The 26817-nt window shown below is 53.0% G+C and overlaps 11 protein-coding genes across 11 annotated transcripts; 5 read left to right on the top strand and 6 right to left on the bottom strand.

Annotated features, from left to right (window-relative positions):
• Window positions 1–255: 255 nt before the first annotated feature.
• V2A60_008561 (RTA1 domain-containing protein) lies at window positions 256–1189 on the bottom strand (the record flags this gene model as incomplete). Its single annotated transcript, XM_083259834.1, has 2 exons — window positions 256–941; window positions 1021–1189. 2 exons carry the CDS (start codon window positions 1187–1189, stop codon window positions 256–258), a joined length of 855 nt encoding a protein of 284 aa, XP_083115960.1.
• An 892-nt stretch (window positions 1190–2081) lies between these two features.
• V2A60_008560 (uncharacterized protein) lies at window positions 2082–3172 on the top strand (the record flags this gene model as incomplete). The annotated part of the gene is made up of 3 exons (XM_083259833.1): window positions 2082–2114; window positions 2188–2342; window positions 2665–3172. The coding sequence occupies 3 exons, from the start codon at window positions 2082–2084 to the stop codon at window positions 3170–3172; spliced, it is 696 nt and encodes a 231-aa protein (XP_083115959.1).
• A 107-nt stretch (window positions 3173–3279) lies between these two features.
• V2A60_008559 (SGNH/GDSL hydrolase family protein) lies at window positions 3280–4479 on the bottom strand (the record flags this gene model as incomplete). Its single annotated transcript, XM_083259832.1, has 2 exons — window positions 3280–3385; window positions 3443–4479. 2 exons carry the CDS (start codon window positions 4477–4479, stop codon window positions 3280–3282), a joined length of 1143 nt encoding a protein of 380 aa, XP_083115958.1.
• A 2533-nt stretch (window positions 4480–7012) lies between these two features.
• Window positions 7013–7333, top strand: V2A60_008558 (uncharacterized protein; the record flags this gene model as incomplete). The annotated part of the gene is made up of 1 exon (XM_083259831.1): window positions 7013–7333. One exon carries the CDS (start codon window positions 7013–7015, stop codon window positions 7331–7333), a length of 321 nt encoding a protein of 106 aa, XP_083115957.1.
• A 5420-nt stretch (window positions 7334–12753) lies between these two features.
• V2A60_008557 (uncharacterized protein) lies at window positions 12754–13323 on the top strand (the record flags this gene model as incomplete). Its single annotated transcript, XM_083259830.1, has 1 exon — window positions 12754–13323. One exon carries the CDS (start codon window positions 12754–12756, stop codon window positions 13321–13323), a length of 570 nt encoding a protein of 189 aa, XP_083115956.1.
• Window positions 13324–13763: 440 nt separating this feature from the next.
• On the top strand, window positions 13764–15149 carry V2A60_008556 (DNA glycosylase; the record flags this gene model as incomplete). The annotated part of the gene is made up of 2 exons (XM_083259829.1): window positions 13764–14506; window positions 14576–15149. The coding sequence occupies 2 exons, from the start codon at window positions 13764–13766 to the stop codon at window positions 15147–15149; spliced, it is 1317 nt and encodes a 438-aa protein (XP_083115955.1).
• Window positions 15150–15445: 296 nt separating this feature from the next.
• Window positions 15446–16020, bottom strand: V2A60_008555 (mitochondrial 54S ribosomal protein uL11m; the record flags this gene model as incomplete). The annotated part of the gene is made up of 2 exons (XM_083259828.1): window positions 15446–15784; window positions 15892–16020. The coding sequence occupies 2 exons, from the start codon at window positions 16018–16020 to the stop codon at window positions 15446–15448; spliced, it is 468 nt and encodes a 155-aa protein (XP_083115954.1).
• A 1268-nt stretch (window positions 16021–17288) lies between these two features.
• On the top strand, window positions 17289–18014 carry V2A60_008554 (O-methyltransferase; the record flags this gene model as incomplete). The annotated part of the gene is made up of 1 exon (XM_083259827.1): window positions 17289–18014. One exon carries the CDS (start codon window positions 17289–17291, stop codon window positions 18012–18014), a length of 726 nt encoding a protein of 241 aa, XP_083115953.1.
• A 2416-nt stretch (window positions 18015–20430) lies between these two features.
• V2A60_008553 (uncharacterized protein) lies at window positions 20431–21993 on the bottom strand (the record flags this gene model as incomplete). The annotated part of the gene is made up of 3 exons (XM_083259826.1): window positions 20431–21185; window positions 21308–21681; window positions 21803–21993. 3 exons carry the CDS (start codon window positions 21991–21993, stop codon window positions 20431–20433), a joined length of 1320 nt encoding a protein of 439 aa, XP_083115952.1.
• A 2000-nt stretch (window positions 21994–23993) lies between these two features.
• Window positions 23994–25060, bottom strand: V2A60_008552 (uncharacterized protein; the record flags this gene model as incomplete). The annotated part of the gene is made up of 3 exons (XM_083259825.1): window positions 23994–24341; window positions 24433–24662; window positions 24787–25060. The coding sequence occupies 3 exons, from the start codon at window positions 25058–25060 to the stop codon at window positions 23994–23996; spliced, it is 852 nt and encodes a 283-aa protein (XP_083115951.1).
• Window positions 25061–25696: 636 nt separating this feature from the next.
• V2A60_008551 (uncharacterized protein) lies at window positions 25697–26622 on the bottom strand (the record flags this gene model as incomplete). Its single annotated transcript, XM_083259824.1, has 6 exons — window positions 25697–25764; window positions 25867–25965; window positions 26049–26120; window positions 26210–26281; window positions 26368–26421; window positions 26559–26622. The coding sequence occupies 6 exons, from the start codon at window positions 26620–26622 to the stop codon at window positions 25697–25699; spliced, it is 429 nt and encodes a 142-aa protein (XP_083115950.1).
• Between the last annotated feature and the right edge of the window lie 195 nt (window positions 26623–26817).

The raw sequence follows: 26817 nt of genomic DNA, 5'->3' as shown, positions 1-26817 counted from the left end.
ATTCTGGCGGCAGATTAGTTTCTGAAAGGCAGCTAAGAAATTGGCAGTCTGCCCCTGCCCCCAGTGCGAATCTGAAGACTGAACGCTGCTTAGGGCAGGCGGTTTATAATGACCATGTAGGAAGTATTTGGCAAAATGTTCTAGTTCCATCTCAAACTCTAATTCTATCTCGCTATAATCCGACAGAACATTCATCAAGTCGAAGTGTCAAACCCCATGTTAAAGTATCGCCAGCAAGTGAACTCAGGCGCGAGTCTATGCATCACCCTTTTTTGGCCGGTCGACACTGCCCAAGGTTTCCATCGCCGTGCCCAATCGATGCTTGGCATAAAGTCGGTTCGGATATCTTGCAGCAAAGAGAGCCACGGCAAGGAGCATGAGAAGCCCATCAAAAATGTAGACGCACCACTCATTCGAAAGAAGGTAGCCGTCCTGGCCCATGGAGTATTCAATCACGCGGAACACGTTTCGAATCATGACAAGACCCGAGGTCACATACAGCATGGTGATGACCGACTGCCAAGAAATGTCCAAGTAGCAGTTCACGAGCCCATTTCGCGAAAATCGAAGGTGGAAAGACAACGCGACGACGCAAAAGATGCCGAATATGAGAATTTGGAAGACGAGGCCACCGATGACGATGTTTTGACCCAACTTCTGACTACTGGCGGAGTCGGCCTTGACCAGTATTCCGGCTCCGCCACCCTGGATCATGAAGCTGACAATGTCCCCAGTGACAAAGGTTGTGGTAATCCATTTCGATCGAACAATGGCATATTTTTCGCCGTCGACTGCGCGGATAACGCGGCCAAGAGTCATGTACAACGACGCCGCGAAGAGAATGGGCGCGAGCAGAAGGAAAATCGACTGCAGCATGTAGGGGATCAGCTCGCCCGTTTTGTCATACGCAAGAAATCGCCCGACATATCCAATCGTTTCAACTATTCAACGGTTCCAGGTCAGTTCCTCCAAGCATGAGAAGGGGCCACTTGTGTGTTAATAGGCAAGAGTTATCCTTACAGAAGACACCAATGACAAAAGGTAGACAGAACCAGAGCCGGTGCCTGAACAGTAAAAACGTGTGATAACAAGTCGCGAGTGCGAAAAGAGCGATAAAAATGGCAGCCGCAGGGCGGTTTGGAATATACTTCCAGAGGGGATAACCGTTGTGAAGCTCCAGCGTGGGCATTTTTGCTTGGATGGAGGAGGACTGCTGCGATGGTGATTGAAGGAGCTTTTCGAGAAGGACGTGCAGCAGGTCGATGGCTTATAATAAATATCCAGAGAGGGACTTGAGATCAGACAATGACAACGTCTCATGAACTTTGATTGTGACATCTCCTATTTTTATCTTTACTCTAATGATAATTCTCTTACATCACCAGGTTCGTTAATACGCGGAAGATCAGCGTATCGGCAAAGGTGGAACAGCCTCCTACCAAAAGAGGCAGTACCTGATTCAGGCTGAATACGCTGTTAATACGAGCCAGGTCCTCCAACTCTCAAAAGGTCGCTCTTTATCCGTCTAGACACTGACTGAATTCGGCAGTTCTGTATTATGAAGCAGATAAGGTGAGACTCCTGTGTTTTCAGCCAGACGCAGATCTACCGAGGTGTGAGCTCAAGCCCATTGGTAGTGCCGCAGCTGTTGCTGGCACAATTTTGCAGTCTAGAATTTCAAGTCGGCCCGGCCCATACTTCACACTACTGTTGCCAGTCTAGTCGTGAGGCTTGGGGGAACAGAAGAGTGTCCTCGGCGAAAAACAGGGCATGACGTGGCTGCGACACTAATGAATACATCGTGCCTGCACCTAAAATAGCGTTCCAATGCATCGTCTGCCCAGCCAGATCCTCCTGCCTTGGCCATTGCCCCGGCCCAAGTCCGCCACTTGCACAATTGAGGCTAGCTGGCTGGACGAACACCCGCCAACGATGGCCTGCTTTGTTCGACCATGTAAACGAGGCTCGCTGGTGCATCGAGAGGATATGTGTAGACAAAAAGGCCCCCCTCGCAAAATGTCTTGAGCCGTGCAGGCATACGTGTGTGTCTACTTACTTTGCCTGTTACCACGAGAGAAGCCATGACGACGAACCAGCTTCGCTTCCAGCAGACAGTACAAGTGGTAGACACGGCATTTTAGTAACCTGCATCACATTGTAGCGCAAGTTGGCAACACTCGCGCGCAGCTGCGTCAAGCTGGGGATCATGTTCACAACTACCTCGACGACGACGGCACGGCCATCACCCATGACGACGCCGTTCACAATACCCAGCAGCTGCACGGGCAACTTCAAATTGACAACGACACTTACCACATCGCCAGCATATTACGGCGACAAAAGTGTTTATCTAGTCGACGTGGGGCCGGATGGGGATGCCTGCAATCATGGGCAGGCGCCGAATGTAACAGGCCTTGACTTGGCCTTGCGATTCAGTCCCGGCGTTTGTCCGTCGGCGTGGACGGCTTACAATCTCCAGATAGACCAAGGCGGCGGTGGAAAGTCACAAAAGTCATCAGCTTGGTGTTGTCCTAGGTGAGCTCGCTATACGCATTTTCCCCAAGAGAAACAAAAAGCTCGCGCAACAACGCGTAGCTTCTGCAAGTCAGAGAAACAGAAAAAGAAGAAGGTGGTGCTGAAAACTGATTGCTTCGTGTGGTTTAGCGGCTTCGAACCGGGACATGTTGGCTTGCCAAGTACCGCCGGAGCCTGCACGCGGACTCAAAGCTCAAACACGTCGACGTCGCAAGACGACAGCTACAACAGGCAGCGTCGGTCGACGACGACGCTACTGCTCGAGACGGCGTGGCTCGTCACCTGGGCCAAGTCCGACACAAAGACCATGAGCCCCCGGCCGCCGGGCCTCGGCGCGCGCTGCACCGAGGCCGAGATCGCGACGTGGACACCCGGCGCCAAGGTCACCGACTCGGACCGCCATTGCCTCGAACCTGAGCACGATCTGGCAATTTTCGACTCGCCCACCGCCTGGTTCCTGATTGTCGGGCTGCCTGTCCTGTTCATTGTCCTGCCGAGCGTGTACTGCTGCTGCGTGAGGCCCTCGCTGAAGAAGCGGCGCAAGCGGCGGAGCCAGGCGCGGCGCGACGCCGAGGCCAGAGCCGCGAACGAGGTTATTCCCGGAATGGGCGAAATGGATGGAAGAACCGACGGATAGAGGTTGGAAGGCTTTGGAGGGATGCAAAGGTACAATTTAATGTTTAATGACCAATATATCAAATTTAATATTCATAGTCCAGGTTGGGTATATATACGCCTTCTTCATTACCGGGTCCATGTCGTCCCGTACCGGGAACTTCCCTGGACCACCTTGACAAACTCTTCAGCTACAATCTCACTCGTTCTTGCGGACGGGTGAAGCGCATCATACCTGCGGTCTGTGTCAGTGGCGGCGACAAATCGTAGTCTGCTGAGGGCTTGTACCTACCATAAAAAGCTAGACATTGGCAGTGTAGAGTTCTGGCATCCGTTGGAGCCGCAGGTACGGTACGACCCAGTCACGTCGGATGGCTGCGTCAGGTAGTGCTCCGGCGCGGCGCGGATGTCGAGAAACAGGGAGTGCACGTCAAACAGGGAAAAGGAAGCGCCCGGCCATCGCTTTTGGACCAGGAGGTGGAACGGCATGCCCTGCGCAAACAGCGCGTTGACGCTCCTCGAGTACTCAAACATCTTGTACTGGAGCTCGGTCTTGTTGTCGTACTGCGCACTGCTGCTCGTCCAGTACTGCTTGTCGCCGGCTCCGCCGCTGGCCGCCGGGGCGGCGTACATGGGCGACTTGTCGAGCGGAGCAATGTTGAGCAGCACAAAGTGGCGGCCGCCGGCCGCGTGGACGCGGTCAAAGGTGTCCCAGACGCAGTCGACAAAGTCGGGCAGGCTGGTGCCCGCGACGTTCTTGTCCGTCAGGAAGCCGTCGATGCCGAGGTCGTTGGTGCCGATCCACACGGCGTAGACGGTGTTGTCCGCGTGGCGGTTGGGGTAGAGCTGGCGGAAGCCCAGGTCGGCCTCAAAGGCCGGAGCCTCGTAGTCGAGCACGGACGGGAAGTAGTCGTGGATCGCGTCGAACCAGCGGTTGGTGACGTTGTCGGCGCACATGGCCCCGGACACGGCGTAGTTGTAGTAGGAGGCGCCGGTCAGGTTGGAGACGACGCGGCCCCAGGTCCAGCCGCCGACGGAGGTCTGGTCGCTGGCCGGCAGGAGCTCGCCGGCCGGCGGCGCGCGGCCGTGGTTGATGAAGTAGGCGAGGCGGGACTCGTCGGTGTAGCTGTCGCCAAAGGCAACCAGGTTCTCGAACCGGCGCAGGCGATGCGACTCTGCGCTGAGTGCCAGAGCACAGAGGCAGAAGAGGAGCGAGGTCAGCATCATCATGTAAGTCAGGATCAGCAAGGGTCGCAGGTAGTATGCCTTCCGGATGGGGCAGGCTACGCGGGGATCATGCTGCTTATATACACCGCCAGGAAGCAGCATGGCACTGCATTCCAGTCCGTGTTCCAGTCTCTGTGAGCTGCTTCGGCGGAGTAAAATGGGCCGAATATTGCAGCCCGACTGCAGCTGCTTGATGCAACCTCGTGTGTGTGAGTGCGTGGGGTCATTGTTGGTACCCCGCGTTGTTTTTACCCAACGGGAAGCACGGCACCATTGGTGTAGTTTTAGTCCATCGCCGTCAAAGTGTCAGATGACAGTGATTCGCCCCATAGAGCAGTGTCCAGTGGCCGAGATGCCAAGTCAGTTAGTAAAGAGCTTGTTTGGCTCGCGAGACAAGTGAGGCGGATGGAGTCTTGTCTCATTTGAAGGAACTAGTTGGTTGTTATCGCGTCAAATCTGAAGCCACAACAATGTTAGTACAAAAGTCCATCTATTAGCAAAAAGGAATAAATATAAAGGTTCCATTTTGTTGCCGGTTTTTTCGTTGTTGAGATTTTTCTCATAATTTAAATCTCATCTTTCCCGTTTCTTCTGTTGCTCTTTATTCCTCCTGTGGTGCTAATTCTGCTAGTTTTGCTTTCGCTTTTGTTTCTGTTATTTCCGGACTATCCACTAGTTCCGTTCCTTTCCCTACATTTGTCTCAAAGCCCAGAAAAGAAAGGAAAGACAAAACAAAAAGGGCGGATGGAAAGCTAGGATTAGCGTAACTGTACAGACGCTCACGCAACAGAAGCGACGCCGTCGCCCGTGATCTACGCCGGCGTATAGTGTTTTTCTTCTTCTTCTTCTTCTTCTTCTCCGTATAAGTCTGTTCCAACCACTTTCGGGTCATTGCAGTGCAAGATTGAGAGTCTCCATCTTTCTCCTCTCTCATCTTTGACAAAAATCGTTACTACGCCAGCGCTGTGCCACATCGCACTGGCCTTGCGGGCTTACCCATCTCAAACTTGCTCTCCATACCAGCTTGGGTTGAGTGGCCAACCGAGGCCTCCTATCCGTTCTGCCCGAGCTCTCCTGTGACTATTGGACGATCATGCAAGCGAGCGCAGCGGCAGGAGATCAAAGCGCATCAAGGATAACTCTCGATATATATTGTTTCGTAGCCATGTTCGACGCGATCGTCAGAATTGCATTATTCTTTTCTAAGCGGTAGGTGAAGAGATAAATCGGAAATATCGACCGGTATCTTTAATTTCCCGTTGTCTTGACCGGTCTTTCTCAGTGAGGCGAGAGCGAAGAGTGTTGGATGGAGTTTTGTTCTTATGAGACAAGGGAAGTGATATGAACGTGGCTATATTTGCGTTTGCCTCTTCATTCCTCCTCCTACACACCTAGAAACAACTCGAAGTCATTTAATCAATATGGAAAACGCTAGCGAGGCCTGGATCAGGCCTTCCATACAGTCACGCAATCCGTAGGTTAATGGTAAACAAAAGTACCTCCCGTGGAATCTGCCGACAGCCGGTTGGGAGCTTTTGTGCTTGTGCTTACGTGTGTGTGGCTCTGAAGGGATGCTCTGGAAACTGGCGGTGGCGGGCTATCGACAATCACCCCCATCTTCTCTTCAACAAAGATGAAAAAGGGGGGAGTCAGTGTACCTATGTCTTTTGGAGAAGATAATACGTAAGTTTGAGCCAAAATATGATTCGTGAGTCGACGTTCAGGTTCACTTCAATACCCAGGTATTGGGGCATCTGCATTCTTCCAAACAAGTACAATGAGCAGCATCGACGTACAGATTTCATTGAGATGGGTGCTGTAGCAAGGATATACAACACCTTATAGAAGAATCTGACTCACCGGATATTTTAAACTGAGGCGCCTGTTTTTCGCCAGTGCCCAGCACATCTTGGCGTCTGACGAGCCGACCGTCGGGCATTCACCACTCGCACAGCTTACTACGCAAATACATCAAATTTTATAACAAAATTTCAATTTTTTTTCCCCATGCCCAGATCGAAAGTGTCGGCAAACAGCAGTCGGACAAATGCGACCGCTCCCTGCGGCTTGGGATTGATTTGCTTCTTCCCCACCTTCGTCTCTTCCAAGGATGGGTGATAGTCGCTGGAAATCTTGGAAAATATCATTGTCACTAGACTAAAGTATGCAAGAGACAAGAATGGAGTAGCATGGCCACTTTAATAAGACTTCGAAAAGAAAATACACCATCCGGCTGGCCAAGATGGGTTTGCAAGGGAGTCGTCGCTGTCCGTGGAAACTAGCCGTCGGGCTTCGCTTCGGGTGTACACGCCCCAGCATGATGTCACAATTTTCATTGATGATATCTGCGCGCTCTGTTGACGAATTGCGGCGTGAATCGTCCCGCTATCTGCCTTGCGATCATGAGGGTCGCTGCGTGTGACAATAATGATGGCACGGCCCAACGGCGTCTTGGCGACATGCCAAGTGAGACCGCAGCAAGGCGCCTCGCTCGGGGGGGCCAAAATTTGACCAGTAATTATAGAGCCATTTTGATTGATTTGCTGATGCGCTTGCACTCCCGATCGGTGTCAATCTGGCCCATCCCTCTTCATGTACCTACGGTCTAGATCGGCGGGCAAGCACGGACAAACCAATGGAAGTTGGGGAGAAGAGCGTCAACGACTCCTTTGAAGTGCCCATGGTAGCCCAGCTCTTGAAAAGCGTCAGCCTGGTGCCCACAGTGATGAAATCCGACGTATTATCTGGCACGGACGAGAAGCTGAGCTCTTCGGCCAAGAGGCAACATGCTCCTAACTATCAGTATGCCCTCGCCGAGCTCGTCACTCCACTGCCTGTGGGGGTTTTCTGCGACCTCTTCGGGGTCAATATTGTGAGGACTTTTAGGCGAAAGCAAAAAAGGCCCCAGAGTGTCTGCGAACAGGTTGTCGAGGTCCTTGACGACGGCGCACTCTAAATTCGCGCCTGCACGGTTAAATCCATCGTACATACACTCGGGTGGTGCTTCGGCTATACGTCCCTGAATGTCTCAGCAAGCTCCTGCTGGAAAGACTTCCCCCTTCAGGTGATCTTCTTCATTATGTGTACGCAGCATATTGAAACCTTGGTTGTCTAGTACAAGATGCCTAGATCCATGTGCGGGGGCCAATGATGGGGTTGATGCTGGTGACGGATTTCCTCTCCAGTGCCTCCTCTATAGACAGATCAAAACTCAAGTACTTCACCTACTCTGATCAAAGTGACAGGAGCGGCGCACAGCAGTCTACGCATTTTTCTTTCGGCCATGTGCTTGACTGTCACAATGCTCATGTCCCCTGGTGCACGCCGAGGAAGTCCCTTGCGTTGGTGAAGAAACTTTCAAAGTGAATATTTAACCCATGCAATAGGTCAAAGGGGCATTGAAAATCTGTCAGCAGAGGCATTGTGTATTTGTGCTCCGTGATCTGATACTGTTCTTCTGCCCATTCCAGCCGTAGTTAAGCCAGACGGGATGGTCCGAAAGTTCGTCGGGTGTCACATGAGATAATGAGCGCTATTCGCCGAGTGGATAAGAAGGGCTTGGCTCAAAAGGTGAATTGAGAATGAATTAGAAGTCCTGCCGATGTGTTCTTGATTGTATGCTTTCGTGTTTGATCAATAGTTGCATACGTACAGGATAATATATCAGGAAACCTAGCTCCCATCACCACCCAGGTATTGGTTGGCTTCTTCCATGTAGTTGCCCAGAATAGTTATAGAATGCGGCACCATTTTGCCAGTCCCGATCCTCCTCTTGACTATAAAAAGTTACCAAAATCAGACACGGGACTGCCACTTTCTAGAGAATGATGTCACTCCAAACAGGAAACTCGCACGCCGCCGCACAACGCATCTACTGTTGCGCAAGCAGAGATGGAAGATTCATACGTGAGTAGCCAACATGACGAATTAACTGCCTGGTTGGGTACGTACGGTCAGTTCGATTGTGTTCAGGTGATGCGTAGCCACTCCGCTTGCTGCAGCCCATCTGCCGCCAAAATTTAAGTTCCTTGGCCGTCCCCTGCCGCTGTATCAGGAACGCTTGGCTTCTTCTACCGATAACGTCACGGGAATGAGCTTCTCCTGTTGCCGGACCCCTATTTCTTTTGCCTCTTTTGTTCCTTTACACGGTTGTGCCTGTTTACCAGTACAGCCACAAGCTCGAGGCACGACACAGCCGAATAGCTCAGACAAGCGGCTAGTTGGCTCATTGTCTTTGCTTCACACAAACAGGCATTCGACCGCTTCGAGTCACACTTCAAAGCCCATTGAGCCTACACGAGACACTAGACACCGCATGATCAATTTTCTCACGATACCCGTGGATTCTTCCCCATCAAGTCCTAGCCATCAAGTCCGCCTGGCGCCGAGTGCCTTTGAGCCCCAACCGCGCCGCCTTGCGGCTGATTGTCTGCTTCATTTCCATTGACCAACGACAAAGACGCTTGCGGTCATTTTGTAGCATCTGAGATTGGCGAAACTTGAAACAAGCTGTCAAGAGCTGCGTCAGCAGAATGACGAGTTCATTTGACGTGGCGGGGTCGCGTGGAATATGCCATCTGAGTTTGCACAAGGATGGTCCCAGGGAAGCTTATTTGCCTACGGATAACACAATTCAACAAGAAATCTAGTCACGGTTTCAAGTGTATATTAACGGAGCTTGGCGCGCGCGCCGAAGAAAAACTGCTCGCCACCAAGTCTATGCTGTAATCTACGCGAGTCAGCGAAGTCTGCTGGTGCGATGGCCCGAGGCGCGGCTTGCGTGACTCGGCATTAGGTGACTGGAGCCTGTAATCAAGCTATGATGACCTGAGCGCGCCTTCGTTATGCGGCGGAGATGCCCAAGCTGCTGTTTTTGAGGGGGGGGGGGGGGGGGGGGGGGGCGACTATTCTAGGCTCTTACAGAGAGATACAGGCGGGAAACCGGCAGCGAGGAAGAGAGAGCTGATGTCTCCAGTGTGGTTAGGGCATGAGCCATCCTCTTTGGTACTATCTGCTTTTTCGTGGTGGTTGACGGCACAGGGGTCGCCGGCGTTGCCCATGAGCGTGATGTCACGTCTCTTTCATGCTCAGAAACGACGCAGTGCGAAGATGGACTACTCTTCCCAGCTCTGACGTGCCCGTAACTGCCTCGAGAGACTGGCTGGATTTTCGAAGCAGCAAGCCGTGGTCAAGACCAGGTGGTGAAGATTTCTAGATCCGATTCCGAGTCAGAGTTGGGCAGTAAAATTGGCCATTTCCCGTCTACGGAGACCATAGTCAGTAGAAACTCTTCAACAAAAAGGGGAGTACTGCTGCTGGCTTCCTGGCATCTCGAGGCAGCAGTTGGCCTGCCACTAACCAGGCCCCGGAAGCATGCTGTTGACTCCAATCCGCTGATAAACAATGGAGCGGGGACGAAGATCTGGTATTAGTAGCGTAGCTAGTGGCTTATCATTACCCACAGGTTCCTACTCACTGGGACTGGTTAATACTTAGGGGTCCTGGGACTGTCCCGGCGAGGTCAGCGGTTAGCATGGTATTTTGTGGGCAAAGTTAGAGGCTCGCAGAGGCATGACGAGCGTTATACTTCTAGAACAGAATGCAGCTGAGGTTTGACAGGGTTTCCCCGTAATATGTTGTATACCTATCACTCGTTTCCGAATTCTACTCTAATTAGTAAGGTGCCTCAACGGTCTCGATACTATGCGCAAGACGGTACCGTTGAATTTTTTTTCCTTGGCCTGCTTGCCTGTGCAATATAACTACCACAAAGGGGTCATTTCGAAAATTGGGTTTGCGAGGGCATTTGCGTATAAGCAAATTGTATGCGCGTATGTGTCAAGCATCCATCACTGGTGGGGGGAGTTGAACATGTACTTACTGGTAGCTGTACGGAGTGCGCGGTACTGAGTAGTCTACTGGTAGGGTAGTTAATACACGGCCAACCATATTAAGCTTTGCAGACGCCCTTGGCGGTGATGTGGTGCCGGCGTTTCTCCCATTGTTTTCCTGTCCATCGTTTGAAAGCCTGATTGGTCAAGCGTAACAGCAATGATACAGGCTGGTCCGGTCAAAGGCGTATGCCTGCAGCGACACTACGTTTATCGCCTCCTCCGGCTCTCCAACAGGAGCTAGACGTGTCGCGCCGAAGACGGCACTAGCTCATTGTCTGGAAGCCATTCAATGACTTGATAAGCTGGAAAATTCTTGAAAAAAAAAAGAAAAAAAGAAGCCTCAAACCTCATGAACCTCCTGCTGTACCCCGGCCCACCGTATACTGTGTACAGTATACAAGAAGCGCTTACGGAGTAATGGCAGCTTGATATCTGCTTGCTAACTGCTCGCTTAACCCATTAGGATTTGACGCCGCCATGTTCGTATTCTTTAGGCCTCGATACGGAGGGGGGCTGCCATTCTTGTTTTTGTTTTTGAAACAATGGCAGCTGCCAATTGCCCGATCATGACAATGAATTCGTCAGTCACATTTGCGATGATCCTCAATCTCATCCATCATCCTGGTCCAACAGCCAAAATTTGCTGGCTGACTCAGAACAGGTACTTGGCAACGCTGGTTCAGATTAACTTGGTACTGCATTGTCATCCATCGAACCCGAGTCAGAAACCTGAAATTAGACCCCTAGTCAGCCAGAGAAGGCTTTCCACTGCACGGCTGAACCCCCCCCCCCCCCCCCCCCCAACTTTGCAATTAATTGGTAACGCTGACCCAGTTGGTAGCCCACCACGTTCGGTAGCTACAGCCCGGAAGCTAGATTGCATGAAGTTCATGGGCCGATAAAAGTGGAAGCTGAATTTTAAAGCTCTGAATGATTTTAGCTCGCTCACATTGTGAAACACGCAGCCTGCTATTCAATTGTCAGTTTCTGACTTGCTCTCAGCCCCAGATACATGCATTGCCGCTTGCTTAATCATATGCGGTAGTTTTCGTGATAAAGAGCCGTTGCACAAACCTAATCTACATGGAGAGCACGGCGCCCCATGTCAGCATAATCGCGTGCCCCTTGATATCTTCACAGCGAATGCTCTGGATGATGATGCTCTGACACCGACGCTTTTCCTATATAAACGTACATCTAGCTGATGCACAGTCCTGTCTGCTGATCAGGGCCCATTCATTCTTTTATTTGACATTCGTTCAGTCTTTTATTTGACTATTCGTTCATTACATACACATTCATCATTCATTCGCTTCAAGACGCTCATTACACAATATATTTCTAGTATTGAACCCATTTATTGGTCCTGGCTGACCATACAATGCGTATCAACTTCAGTCTCATCGCCGCTGGCTTGACGGCTGTGACTGCTTATGCCCAAGCACTCAACACGACCAGCTTGCTTGGTGGTTCAGCGGGCTGTAGTACCATCCGTCCGAGCGACGAGGAACGGGCACAAGTAGAGGAGGCCCTCAAGCATGGATCAAACACCACACAGCGTCGGCAAGTTCAAAAACATCGGATACCAGTACATATAACTGTTTTGGCCAAAGACAACTCTGTTGAGGGCGGCAATATTCCTGTATGTACCCTTGTTGTGCTTTGACTAGATGCGCGGCAGATTTAGTGCAAGTTCCTAACACAATGTCGAAAACAGGACAGCCAAATCCAACAAGTGCTAAATGAGTTCGACAAAGTATATTCCTATGGCTTCTACCTAGACAATTCAGTCGACACCGTCCATCGCTACTTGCGTCCCGATCTTTTTGATCCTGTCACGGGATTCTTTACTGAAAAATCTCATAACATCCTGGGGCAATACCATCGGGGTAACGGTGACTTCACGGCGCTGAATATCATCTTTGTTTATCGCATGCAAGACACGGGAACATACAGAGAATCTGTTACGGAGGGGGGACATCGAAGTTGGTCCAGCCAGTGGAGCGGCACTAGCGGTGAAGCCAATCTGCTTAAAGCCAAACCATGGCTTCATTCCAACGCAATACAGCTGGAGAGAGAAGACGGTCTCGTACTAAGCACGGGCATTCTTCCGGGCTCGAAATTTCCATCTTTTCCCGGAACCCTGTCAACATTCCCACATGAGGTTGGCCACTGGTTGGGACTAGATCACACGGATAGCCCCAACGGCAACTGCGATGAGATCAATGATAGTGTTGACGATACTCCAGCCCACACCTTGCAAGAAGGCACTACCTTTGACGACTTACATAAATGTCCCGGGGTCGGCCAAGTTAACACCTGTCGCAGTGTTGATTGGAGGCCCGACCCCATCGATAATTTAATGATGTCAACAGATTTGTGAGTATATGTGTAACCCTGTTAATCGAACCATGAGTCTAACCAAGCTTACGACAGCAACTGTGGGCAGCTTAGGTTGACTGATGGCCAGATGCGAAGAACAATGGATATGTTCGAACAATATCGCATGCCTTATAAAGAGGAGATGCAGCGGCAGGGCCGTTGGGAAGAGCCCAACCACCAACCACCGCAGGGCCAACAGCCAGAGGGCCAACAGCCAGGAAGCCAACAGCCACAAGATGATCGGGGCGATACGGGTACTCGAGAGGCAGAATTCAACAACGAGTTGGAAAAACTTGATCAGCAGAGAAATGAATATGCTCGCCAGATTCGGGAGGACAAGGAACGGGATTTCAACAACTGCTTAAACGAATTACCTCGCAATCCGACCGACTCGCTACGGGAGAAATACAAGCCACTGGACGAGGAGCGAAATGAAGTGTTTGAAAATCTCTCCGCCTGGTCGCGGAAACCCGAATGGTATCAGTGGGCTGAGAACCAATGGAATCAGTGGGAGGAGTACTTTCGGAGTCAAAAGCGGATTCTTGTAGATTCCGAGTGTGAAGAGTGGGCAGACGCGAACGCGGAGCCGAAATGGGTTGAGCTGGACAGGTGGTTAGAAGAGTGGAAGACTTATTTGCAGAACACCCACGGAGTACAATCGAGAGGCTGAGGGGGCAGTAAGTAGTGGTGGCCAATACAGCAATCACACTCTTGTCAATCTCGAGTCGTGTGATTGGCGCGGTGCCTGCCACCTGGGGGCTTGCGAGTAATGATTGGAGCGGCACCTTGTCAAGACTCGATCAGTATACCTCTAGCCGACTCTAGCGCTATCATGGTAGTTTACCTAGAATTTAGCTGTGGATTGACCTGCCGCCTTGCACCGTAGACACCAAGCGACTCGGATTACGTGGCTGAACAGGCGGCTTGGTGCTAGGCCGAGCCTAGCTCAAGCATCATCAGGTGCTGATCATCACCTCGAGCGCCATTGGCCGATCCAGGCCTGTGCTTGCCCTGCCTGGCCCCGCTAATAAGCTGCAGGGTCTCTACTGGTTGATGACTGGCAAAAGAGTGCCTTGCCCTTGCCATTACAACAAGCACGCTCGCCTTGCAATGCGATCGTCACGAGTCTCGCGAGACACGGCGCGTCTTTTCGACCAGGCCACCGCCGTCACCGCCGCCCTCGGCACCGCGCCTCGCCCAACGACGCGCTCGCTGTCGCGCTTTGCCTACGCGCCCGTCAGCGGCAACGCCAACGCCAGCGCTCGGCCGACGCCCGATATCGAAGATGCCGTGTCGTCGCCGCCCGCCAAACGGCGACGCCGCCGGAAGCTCTCCAGCGAGTCACCGGCCAAGGCTGTCAAGGAAGAGGAGGGGGAGGAGGAGGAAGCGCGGCTTCTAGACGACGACGACACTCCCGGCCCGGCCCGCGCGCCGACAAGCAAGCCGGCGCCGAGGAGACGGAAGCCGGCGCGCAAGGCGATCGATCCGGACACGGGCGCGACGACAGTGGCGCCGCCGTCGGACTGGGAGGCCGTGTACGACCTGGTGCGCAAGATGCGCGCCCCGGGCGGCGCCGCCCACGGCGCCGCCGTCGACACCATGGGCTGCGAGAGGCTGGCCGATCGGCGGTGCTCCGCCAAGGACCAGCGCTTCCACACGCTCATTGCGCTGATGCTGTCGAGCCAGACCAAGGACACGGTCAACGCCGTCGTCATGAGGAAGCTGCAGACGGAGCTGCCGCCGCACCGACCGGGCGCGCCGGCGGGACTCAACCTGGATAACATTCTGGCCGTCGACCCGGATACACTGAACCAGATGATTTGGGCCGTCGGATTCCATAACAACAAGACAAAGTAAGAAAGAGAGAGAGAGAGAGCTCGTTATTTTTTTTTTCTCCTGTGCAGCATCTAAACAGAGTCTAGATATATCAAAAAAGCGGCCGAGATACTACGCGACGAGTGGGACGGCGACATCCCAGACACCATCCAGGGCCTGACGGCGCTGCCCGGCGTCGGCCCCAAGATGGGCTACCTCTGCCTCTCGGCGGCCTGGGACAGGACCGAGGGCATCGGCGTCGACGTCCACGTCCACCGCATCACCAACATGTGGGGGTGGCACAAGACGAAGAACCCCGAGGAGACGAGGCTGGCGCTGCAGTCGTGGCTGCCCCGCGACCGCTGGCGCGAGATCAACGGCCTGCTCGTCGGGCTGGGCCAGGCCGTGTGCGTGCCCGTCGGCCAGCGCTGCGGCTCCTGCGACGTCGGCCTCGACGGCCTCTGCAGGGCGGCCGACCGGAAAAAGGTGGCGCTGGGGAGGGCCGAGCGCGAGGTCGCCAGGCGCCAGGAGGAGGAAAGGACGGCGCTCGAGAATACGCAGAATACACAAAACTTGAAGAAGGAAGAGGACAGGACGGCACTCGAAGATATACAAACCATCAAAAAGGAGAACAGGACGGCACTCGAAAATATACAAAACATCAAAAAGGAGGAGGAGTAGGAGGAACAAGATGTGTCCTTGACAAAGGAAGGAAACCACCATTGTAGCATAGTAATATAATTGTACCATATCCCATGATCAAGAATCGCTTATTCATTTTTTTGTACAGAACTTTGCGCACAAAGTTGGTCTCTATCAATAGTATTGTACAATTCTGCGACGCGCATCGCTCGCAGACTTTTCAAATCATCACGCCACTCATGATGCGAAGCCCCGTGGCACATCTTCCCTCTGCTGCCTGTGAAACCGGGCTTGAAATCCCTCCATCTTCTTCACCTCCCCCTTTCATTTTCCATTTATGCGACAACGTCAATCCCAATCGACTTGGCCTGAAAGATGATGGACCTGCAGAGGCCCTCGAGGGACAGCCCCGACAGCCGCAGCTCCGACTGCTTAATCTTGGCAATCTCGTAGACGTGCTTGAGGCTGACGGCGCCAATCGTCTCGGACCCGGGCTTCTGCGCGCCGCGGCGCTGGCCCTTTTTGTTCTTGGGCGCCGTTTCGACGCAGTTGAGCAGCAGCCACGACGTCTGCGGCGTGCGAATGTCAAAGACAAAGGACCGGTCGGCGCGGACGGTGACGCGGCAGGGCATGGGCGTGCCGACGACGTAGTTTGCCGTGCGGGCGTTGAACTCCTGTTGCGACGAAAAGCGGGTGAGCAGGTATGCGTTAGAAGAAGCGATCGCAAGAGAAGAAAAGCAAGACGGGGAGCAAGGGGGTTCGGTAGGTTAGATGATCGCACCTTGCAGAAATCCATCGACTTGACACCCTTACTTCCTAGGGCGGGACCGACGGGCGGGCTGGGCGATGCCTGGCCCGCGCCGACGATGAGTTTGACGATTTGGTCGGCTGCGGCTCTGGCTTTTGACATTGTTGCGGCGAGGGAGGTGGGTGAGTCGTGGTGTGCAATTGAGAAGCTGGCCAGGATCCAAATGTGAAGCTTGCCTGTGATGCTTGTTTGCGACAAAATATTTGGTCCAGGGAACGCTGGGTTCTGATTGGTCCAAGCATGTGCCACTTTAAAGGTACGTACCCCTGCCTTTTCAGGATGCCCTGTGAAGGAATCAAGCAGCATGCAGTTACTACTGAAATGCTGGCATGCCATGGGCGCCCTCCGGGCAGGAGCTAAAACAAAGTAGAGGAAGTAGAAGAATAAATCAGAATCACTGATAATATTTTAGAGACCAATTTTCTCCATGTGGAGAAGGGACACTGTTTGGCCACCTACTGTGCCTTACTGAAGTCCTGCTAACAGAATTAAATATACCCAAGGCAAGATAATAAGAATGAATTCGAGCACCAGATATGTGCTGTTTGTATTTAAAAAAAAAGAAAAAAGGAAAGAAAAAGAAAGAAAAAGATTGATCGTCTGTTGGCGCTTTTCTCCCCATCTTCTTGTATAAGTGTGATACGAGCCTAGAAAAGGATCAAGTCTACAACTGGGCAAGTTTGTCCCAGATGGAGCTAACGTTGCAAGCCGTATGGCGGCCCCTCGGGGCTGTAGGCGGCTGCCTAGATAAGATGGTCCAAAATAGGCAGTTCGGCTCTTTGAGCTTGAGAGGCGGTCCCCTTGCTCCGAGCTTGCCGGCTTCAGCCGAGGAGCCCAAATGACGACAGTTGGGTGACGCGGCATACGACGTGTGGAATTATCCGTTATTACCCAATATTGCTCACAAAATCGAGCCGACGCTCAGCCCTTCCTGCGGGTGCGCCAGAGCGCCATGGTGAGTGAGGCCTGGATCGCGTCCCAGAAAAGTAAAGAGTACGATGGAGTGGATATGATTGGTCTGAGGCTAATGGTCGGAAGCCACTTTTGCTGGAACGTCACCGGCCAAACTCCCAGATGCACCGGGGACTTGCAGTACGTATGTGTAAGGCCGGCGCATCCTGATCTGATTACGAGGCCGAATATCAAGTACTCAAACCATGAAGCACGAGTCTGCTGTTGGTGAAGGCCGAATCACCGGCTAAGAGCCGACTGGCCGTCTGATGCACGTAGCATCAGAACAACTATTTAAACCGCCCGTCTTTCACCCAGGAGCACGAGATGTAAAAACCACACATCTTGACTGGGCATAATTTCTCAACACACTCTACACCTTCCCCGCAAGCAACAACCCCCGCATACAGCAACCCAGCATGGACTCCCTCACCACCGGCCTCGTCCCCCAGGTCCTGGAACGGCTCTACAAGGAAGCCGACGCCGCCGACGCGCCCCTGCGCGAGGAGGAGGAGAGCGGCAAGCCGGCCGACGGCGACTGGGCCAGCGCCTTCATCGCGGCCGAGGAGAGGGACCTGCGCGGCACCTACCGGGGGCTCGCCGGCAACTTCCTCTGCGTGTCGCCCAAGTTTGGGCGCCACCTGTACATGGCGGCGCGCGCGGGCAAGGCCAGGACGATTGTCGAGTTTGGCACGTCCATGGGCGTCTCGACCATTTACGCGGCGGCGGCGCTGCGCGACAACAGCGGCGGCGGCAGCACGGACGGCTACCGCCTCATCAGCACCGAGCTCGAGCCGGGCAAGGTCGAGCGCGCCCGGGCCAACGTCGCCGCGGCCGGGCTGGCCGACCTGGTCGAGTTCCGGGTCGGCGACGCGCGCGAGACGCTGGCCGACGGCGTGGGCGGCGGCGACGGCGCCAACAAGATTGACCTGGTCCTGCTCGACGGCGCCTGGTCGCTGTACCTGCCCGTGCTCCGGCTGCTCGAGCCGCACCTCGCCGCCGGCGCCGTGGTCCTGGCCGACAACGCGGCCGACACGGCCGGCGGCTACATCGAGTACGTGCGCGACCCCCGCAACGGCTACCTCTCGCTGCCGCTCGACTTTGGGGAGAAGCAGGGCAACGAGTACTCGGTCCGGACGAGGTGAATGCAAGCCCGATCAAACGGCTGTCGAGACAACCTTTTTTCTTTTTTAAATCAACACAATGCCCATGTTGGTAAAATGCAGAGCCTTTTTACGTACTCGAATCTATCTAAATGTTTACTAAAGCTCTGATCCCAATAGACGCAATGCGCATATACATACGGATGCTCATGTGGGTTCTGCGACGTTTCCGCCACCTTTACCCATAGTTACATCGTAAGGTTTGTGTCTGCGGGCCAATTATGTACAGTGAATAAAGTCCTTGAACAAATTTTGCAATTAAACATGCTCGATGTCCTCAGTTCTTCGTCAAGCCTAGAAGGCTAGCAACATTTAAGTATGGGACAAGCAAGGCTCCCGACTTCCATCGCTTTGATCCAAGCTACGTCGGGAATACGTATTCGGGCAAGAAGCAAGAAATGCCATCATGTACATTTGTAAGAAATATTCAACTCTATTCTCCTCAGTCATTTTATCAGAGCTTCTCATTATCTGCAGGGGTGCAGAACTGAACGCGGCCGGCCTTGCTCAGGCGCATAGTACGGTACCGTCCGCACGCAATACACAGTATTTCCCCGGTGGGCATGTACCAGCGGTCTATCCTTGGTATTAGCAAAGACGATATCAAAAGCAAGAACTAGATGGAAAGGGAGAGAGAGAGAGAGAGAGAATAGAGGGGAAAAGGGAAAAGGCCAAGGGAGAGTCCGAATCTGACGGGTTGCATACAAGCCACTGGCCCACGCTGGTGCACACCTCCCATTTATCGCTCTTGACCGGCGAGCACCGATTTGCGCCCGGTACGCATGCCGTCGCCGCCGGCGCGACGGACCCGGCAGCGGCGACCAAGACGACGAGGAATCTCATGCTACTGGGGCCGGTCTGGGGTTGCCAACAACGAGCAGGATGGCCGTGCGGGGTGATCCAATAGCTACTACCACTTCGTTGGAGAATATTGATAGAGGGAGAAATTGACGAGGGCAGTCTTTTGCAGCACCGGAAGGGGGGAAGGTCTTGGTTGGTTCTATATAGTCCCCGTTCCCGCGGCTTATCCGGTACAGCATTGACCGGCATGACAGCTCTTGGCAAGTTTCAATATTGGCTTTTTTCTTCTTCTTCTTTTTGACTGTCTGCTTGCCGCGGACCACTTATTGCAACCCATTTCGGGCTTGGGGGACTTGTCACCCTGCAGCGTGCCGTGCATGGCCAGCTGGGAATTGGTCGCGCCGTGGTCTCCTACTACATCACAGGCTCGACCAAAGCCGCGGCCGGGGCAAGATATCAAGCCCTTTCGGACGCTGGGCTATCATGCAAGCTGGGCAGCCGTACCATAGACTGGAGCTTTTTTTTTTTGAAATACTACGAATTTTCTTTTTCTTTTTTATTTTCAGAACCGTCACTTCAGACGCTGGAGGCCGAAAGTTGCCATTCGTGAAGCATTCCCCCCCCCCCCCCCCCCCCCGCCGCCCTCTCCGCGTCACATTGCATGGGCTGTAAAAAGCTGCACGACCGAACCCTCTTTCCATTTCGTGGAAGTTGATTCTGGTGGCGTACATCAGCTAGACCGGAGCAGTGGCGCACGCAACAAACACTGTGCTCGTGTTTGGATCTGGAAGCTGAGTGACTACCGGGTAGCTTTCTGGCGTAGAAGATGACACCCAAGGAAAAAGGCTGTCACGAGTATCAAAATCTCTAGCGGGGTGATTCTCTGCGGTCATTGACGGTTTTTGATTTCTCTCCTTTTTACCTTTTATTTCTCTCTAACTGGTTCTTTTCTCTTTTTTCTTTTTGTCCTTTTTTTTTCTTTCAAGTTGTTGTTGGCGGTGTTGGAGGCTTCCGTCATTCGTACACTAAAAATGGCATTCAAAAAGCCGGCATTTTTGGCGCACCTGCCATTGGACTTTTCTTCTTCCTTTCCAACTCCTTGTTTTTTTTGATACTTCTCTCTGAGAAGCCGCGCCTTGAATTGGCCATTTACTGATTGCGAGCTTCACTTCCGGGCGAGTCCACGTTTCCGCATGCATCAACCAGACCGCGGTGAGAAAATATCGGCCCGAGACATGTCGTTGGTCCAGCATGGCTCCCTCTTGCCGAAGCGAGGAAGAAGCCAGCAGGAACCATGTCCCGGCCGAGCTCAGCTGAACCGTCGATGAGGCTTCAAGCTAGATATGCCACTACTGCGAAGGTAAAAAAAAAAGAATGGGAGAGTAGAGACAGAACATGCCAGAAAGCTGCTTGAGGAGCCCACTTCGACTCATCATCTCGTGTGCGTTCGTCCATTTCGCATTTGCTTATTCAGCCGGGCTAGTTTCGTAGTTCACGGTTGAGGAGAACGCAACACAGAAAATCATTGTTGTACAAGACATGTATCAACTGGCTGAATGCCTAGCTGCACCATTGGGGTATATAAACGCAAAAATCATCAAATAGCCCTGGTTAGCCCCCATCCAACCTTGGACACGCGGCTAGCAACCAAACAGATACTCGACGCAAAAAGAAGCGCGCCGCACCAGGAAATCAGACCTATCCAGTTGTTGTCGTGGCCGACAATGGCCCCCGCAATGGGGTTGCTGATCAGGACGCCGAAGCCGACGGTGCCGAGTGTCATGCCTATGCGGATGCCAATCTTGCTCTTGTCGTCGGACAGGCTGACGATGCCGGCGGCGGGGAGACCCATGAAGGCGCCGGAGAAGAAGCCGTAGATGATGGAGAAGACGACGAGGCCGGCGGTGGAGTGGATGGCGTAGAGGCAAAAGGTCAGGATGGCGGAGAAGAAGGCGACGGTGGTCTGGACGTTGATGGAGCCGACCTTGTCGGCGTAGTAGCCGGGGATGATGCGGCCGGGGAGCGAGCTCACGTTGATGATGACGAGCAGGTAGTTGGCGAGGCTGGCGGAGACATTGGCGCGGTCGAGGGCAAAGAGCTCAATGTAGTAAAAGACAATGTACAGGCCCATGAAGCCAAAGGTGAGGCCGGCGTTGAGGAGCAGGTAGGGCACGTCGCGGAAGGCGGCGGTGTCGAGGAGCTTGCGGTTGCGGCTGGGCGGTTCCTTGGAGCGCATGATGAGGGCGGGGATGACGGAGGTGACGAGGAGGATGAAGCCGAGGATGCGACAGGTCCATCCGAAGCCGACCTGGGCTACCAGGCGGGAAAAGGCAATGGGAAAGACGACGCCACCTGCGCACTAGGTGTTAGCTTTTTTCGTTTCTTGTTTTTTTCCCCAATATCTCCCCTTTCCGCAACGGGCAAATTGCCCGATTGCTGTCCAGGAAAAGGCGCGGGCCAACCAAAAAACATACCAATTGCACTGCCGGCCGACGACGCGCCCATGGCCAGGGCGGTCCTGGGACCAAAGTACTGGGACACGACGGCCGGGGCGACGAGGTAGAGGAAGCCAAAGCCCAGACCCATCATGACGGCCTGGGTGAGAAAGACCTGCCAGTAGAGCGAGGTGGCGCTGACGAGCAGCATGCCGGCGACGACGAGGACGCCGCCGCCCCAGAGCAGCCACGGGGTGAAGCCGGCGTCAAAGAGGGCGCCGGCGGCGAGGGAGACGACGAACATGAGAAAGGCCTGGGTGGAGCCGATCCAGGCAATGTCGGAGGAGGAGTGGTTACGAAGGAGCTCGAGCTGATAGTAGGTCTGAAAGGCTCCGTACGAGTTCATCATGCCCCTACCAACAAGTTGTTTTGCCGCGTTAGCTGGAGTGAAGCAGGCTTGGGTTGGGCAAGGGCCAGAGTAAGAGAGAGAGGGATTGTTCCTCTTTCTTGTCTTTTTTTCTTTTCTTCTCATACCATGTATTCAAGTTGAGGCAGAATGCACCGAGGACTTGCATCCATGCTCGCCAATCTTCCTTTGGGTGTGATGGCGAGGCAAGCGGATCCGGGTTGGCAGCATTGTCGCGAGCCAACGAGCTGTTGCTCGTGCTGGCGGCCGTGAGAGGCGCTACACTGCCGGACGTGGTCGTTGGCTTTTCTGCAGCCATCTCGGTGACGATGAGCTGTGTTGTCGACTACGATATGCGAGATGGGATGGATAGATTGGGGCGGCCGGATGACTAGCAGCAGGTAGGTAGTGGTAGTCTGGCCTATCTGCCTACCATGAGGGGTGTGGGGAGGAGAATGGAAGATGGAAAAAGATGGCAACAAATTGGCGCGCCACCAAGAAAAGAAAAAGAAAAACGGACAGAGAAGGCGGCAGGGGAAGTTGGATGAATCGGATCAGGCTACGGCAAAAAAGCCTCGAGAAAAAAAAAAGGCTGCCGGCCCTGGTTTGTTGGGTTGTTACTTGGTGATGGGAGCAAAGGAACCGTTTCCAGTTACAGTGGTGGCTTTTGGCAGGAGGGGAGAGTTTGTGGAGGGAGGCGGGCGAGACAAGTGGGGTGGAGACGGTGTGGGGTTTGATGAAGCAGGCAGCCGTCTTGCCGTCCAACCGTCTTGCAGCAGGCGATTGGAACTCGAGTGGAGGGGGGACTCGGGCGTTGGGGTGCTGTGGAGATGAGCAAGGGGAGAGCGAGACCCGTCAGCCTTTATTTTTCTTTCTTTTACCCATGATGAAAAATGAAAGGAAGCTTTGGACGAGGAATTTGGAACATGTCTAGAAGAGAAGAAATATAAAGGACCAAAGAGATTTTTTTTGGTTGTTATTTAACGGAGCAAAAGGCCCGTCTGCTGTGCGTGCTGGCTTAGTACCTACATGCCAGCATCAGTACAGATTAACAAGTAACTTAAAGTACTTGGCACTGAGTGCCCTACAAGGCTCTGCAAGGGCACCTCGACGTACAGAGTATCTATCCCTTACTTACCCAGCTACCCAGTACGTGCCCTTGGTCAAGGGGCCCGCGGGTCGGCAATGCACTTGCTTCAATAGACGACGAATCTAGACCACATCCAAGGACAAAATGAAAAAGGATTCAGGCTGGTGCCTCGATGCCACACCAGCTCGTCAAATTGAAATTACCAGAGCCCTCCCACTCTATTTATATGCATGCCTGCATGCATCCCCTCGTCGCAATACCAAAAGGTACCTACATTTTTGCACGGCTGCATGTCCACCTACCGATATGGTTCCCATCTCCCGCTGCAACTCCATATTTTATAGTGGAGGTCGTGGTGCGATTCGGCGGCGGACCAGCCACATTCGCCTCGTTAACTCCTCGTTAGCCACAGCCACCACGGCAGCCACGTCCGCCACGTCCCCGCCACAAATCTCCTTGGCACCAATTTGGAGCCGCTTCTTGGCCAAGCTAAGCTTTCTTCCATCAAGACACACCAAACAAGCGATAAACCGGGGTCTTCTGTATCGTCTTCTTCTTCTTTTCTTCTTCTTCCATTTGTCCAGAGTCGTATTCTCGAATAAAGTGTCCGTGGCGAGTTTATCGATACTACCTACCTCCATTTTTGCCCAGCCTTACATTTAGTCTTTCTCATCTCGTGCCGTGTTTTAGCACCCACAAAAGACATCAGCACAAGGTCGCATTCACACCCCCCCTCTCCTCCCCCTCTTCCTCCACCACCACCACCACCGCCAGAGTCGACCCTGTTATCTGCAACGGATCGGCGCCTCGTCAGCATCGTTCGTACGGAGTACTCAATTCACCATCTCCCCTTTGACTCGCTGCTGACGCTCCCTGCTTTCTTTTCCCCTTCGCCTTCTCAGGGTCCCCATCGGCAATGCTGCAGTCCGTCAGCATCATCAGCGGCGGAGACGCCCGCCAGCCAACCGTCCAAGAACCTGGGAGACCTTGCGCCACCGACTGTCCCTCGATACGTGGCTCGGAACAAGGTGGTCTCGGGCGACAGCTGGTACATGCAGGCATCCCGCATTTGCAGATTTCCGCAAAGAGCCCTGTTTTTTTTTTAATACTTTCATTTTCTTTTTTTCACCGAGACACGCCGTTGCGCGTGCACACTCGCATGCACTCGCACACCCACGCATCTCTTATCAGCCACCAACCGCAATCCATGTCAAAAGTCATCGGGCTCTCTAATGCATGCCGCTACTCTTGCTCGTCGTCGTCGTCGTCGGCCACAGTACCCTCCCGTCTGGGCACGACTTGAACCGGTCAATCATGGGCCCTGGCACCTCGTCTTCGTGCTTGAAGCACGCCGTGCGCTCCTCGGCCCACCGCTCCAGCTTCTTCCAGTCCCGGCACATGCGCACCTGCCCACTGCCCGTCCCGGGCGGGTTCTGGAACCCCGCGTAGCGAGGCGTGTCGTCGGCGTTGCAAACGACGCCCTGCCGCAGCTGGTCGAGACAGTGCAGCGCGTGGCTCAGCGCGATGTGCTGAGGCTGCTTCAGCTCCGTGTACATGACGTAGCGAAATAGCGTGCGCTATATTGTTTTGTAGTATCAGCAGCTGCAACTCGTAGAGTCGAGTAGAAATGAACAAGGAACAAGAGAAGACGCTGTGCATCGAACTCACCAGGCAGTGCAGGTCGTGGAAGCCCTGCAGCAGGTAGACGCCCTTGTCCTCGTCCCACGGAAATCGTAGCGCGTGCGGTAGTCTTGTCTGCTTGACGTAGGCCTCGGGTAGGGCGACGACGCCGGGATCGCCGCTGAGTTCCTCCCAGAGGGCCGTCACCTGGGTGAGGTTGTCCCCCGTGTATTCGGTCGCGGGGTAGATTTGCACCGGCACGTCTCGTTTCAAACCGGCTGCTCACGGTTGGTTAATACTCGAAAATTGTCGCCAAACCGCAAACAAGACGAAAAGAAGAACGGAAGAGGAGGAGAGAAGAGAAAAGAGAAAAGAAGAGAAAAAACAAACGTTTCAACTAACCATGTGTGGACGGGCAATCACCCTCAGCCAGAGACGACGACGACTTGGCAAGTAACCGACTGGGGTCGAGCTTGAGGATCAAGACGACATTGACGAAAAGAGACATTGCCAGCAGGACGAGCGATACAATCAAGCCGCCCACAAAGAGCAGACGCGGTGACGTCTTGGTCCGCTGCTTGGCAAGAGACACGTTGAGCGTCTCTTTGCTCTCGTCGCTCCATCGATCCGACGAGTCTCGACGCAGCGGCTCATATTGTTCCGCTTTGGAACCCATTGTGTCGACCAGCTTTGTTCTGGACAGGGAGTTTATTTCTTTTTCTGGAAAGTCAAGTGGAAAATAAAAGAGATTGGAAAAAAAAAGGAAGTGAAATGAAATAATGCAATTTAGACGGTAGACGTTGTAAAAAGTCAGGACTACCTTGGTCTGTTTGCCCGACTGTCGCCTCGCAGCTGATGGTTGGTGAAGTGTGCAAGTTTTTGGGGGGTAAAGATGAGCGGCGCGCCGCTTACCCCCGTTACTTGTGGCAAAAGTTGGGCACGTCGAGCTCGAGTCGATTTCGATAAATGATGTTTACTCTTTTTGATTTATAGATTCATTTTTATTCTTGTTTTTTTTTTTTGGCCACATCTCCTGATATTTTGCACGGCAAAGCAATCACTCATATGTGCATCTTTGACTATAGCTGATTCTAGGCACCCATCGGCCTTTGTAAATTGGCGAGCGATTGTTTTTCACAAGAGATGATTTTCTTTCATGTGCGCGGTCATACATTTCAGGATTCTCAAAAAAAAAGTCGAAAAGAAGACAAAAAAAAAACACGACATATATATAGATTTATATATTTTAGTGTTTCCAAACATCCGGCCTCAATTCCTGGTCAGATTTGCCGCACAAGTAGTAGAAGCTACTTTACTGCGCATCAACCCAGGACTGGTCAACCGCGGCAGGGTACACCACTGCCTCGTCCGAGTCTTCCGCTAACCGAAATGGAAAGAAGAGTAATTCGTTAGTATAAACTTGAGAGAGAAAAGGAGAAAGGGAAACCCCGGGAAAAAAAGTTCATAATAACCCCGACTTACCAGTACGCTTCTGGGGGTAACCAGAACGCTTCTGGGCGGCGTCAACCCAGGACTGATCAACCGCGGCCGGATACACGACGGCTTCGTCAGAGTCTTGCGCTATTTCACACCATTTAGGTCAGTCTTTTTTTTTTGGTCTCGTATTTGCCCTTGTCCTGCATAAATGCTTCTTGGTCACTTACACCGCTTCTGGGCATCGACCCAGGACTGATCAACAGCGGCCGGATACACGACGGCCTCGTCAGAGTCTTGCGCTGTGACACAACATTCCAATTAGTTCGCTTTTCTTTGAGTCCTATTTCCTTCATCCTTCTTCTGCACATGAATCGTCTCCGTCACTTACATCGCCTGTGGGCATCGACCCAGGACTGATCAACAGCAGCGGGATACACGACGGCCTCGTCAGAGTCTTGCGCTATTACATGACTTGAATTAGCCCTCTTCTTTCTTTCTTTCTTTTTTGGATTGCCCACCCTCTGCCTAAAGCGCCTCGTCACTTACATCGCTTCTGGGCATCGACCCAGGACTGGTCAACCTGAGCCGGGTACACGACGGCTTCATCCGAGTCAGAAGCTTTGACCAGAAGGGAAAAAAAAAATCGTGCCCGTTAGTATCAGCAGCCCCTATTTTTGTTTCTGAAACCTTGTCGGGTAACGCGTTTGGAAACAACGCCCACGTCGTACAAAACATACCTCTGGGAACAACCGCGGCCGCGGCAGCGCCGAGCATGAATGCGACGACAACGGTAGCCTTCATATTGATATTCACTGGTAAAAGAAAAACAAAAAGAGCAAACCGTCTCGAGTTCCTATTCCTCTTTGGTAAAATAACCGACAGTTTCAAGAGGGAAAGAAGAAAGAAAAAGGCAGTGTAGGTTCCAAGTACAAAAAAGTGGCGACTTGTTACAAGAGGCAACTTTTTTTCTTATATTACACTGCTTGCGTATGTACT

Source organism: Cordyceps javanica, chromosome 6 (genome assembly GCF_051103115.1).
Source record: "Cordyceps javanica chromosome 6, complete sequence".
Taxonomy (NCBI): Eukaryota; Fungi; Ascomycota; class Sordariomycetes; order Hypocreales; family Cordycipitaceae; genus Cordyceps; species Cordyceps javanica.
The sequence above is the reverse complement of the archived record's forward strand: the minus strand, read 5'-3'. Positions and strand labels throughout refer to the sequence as shown.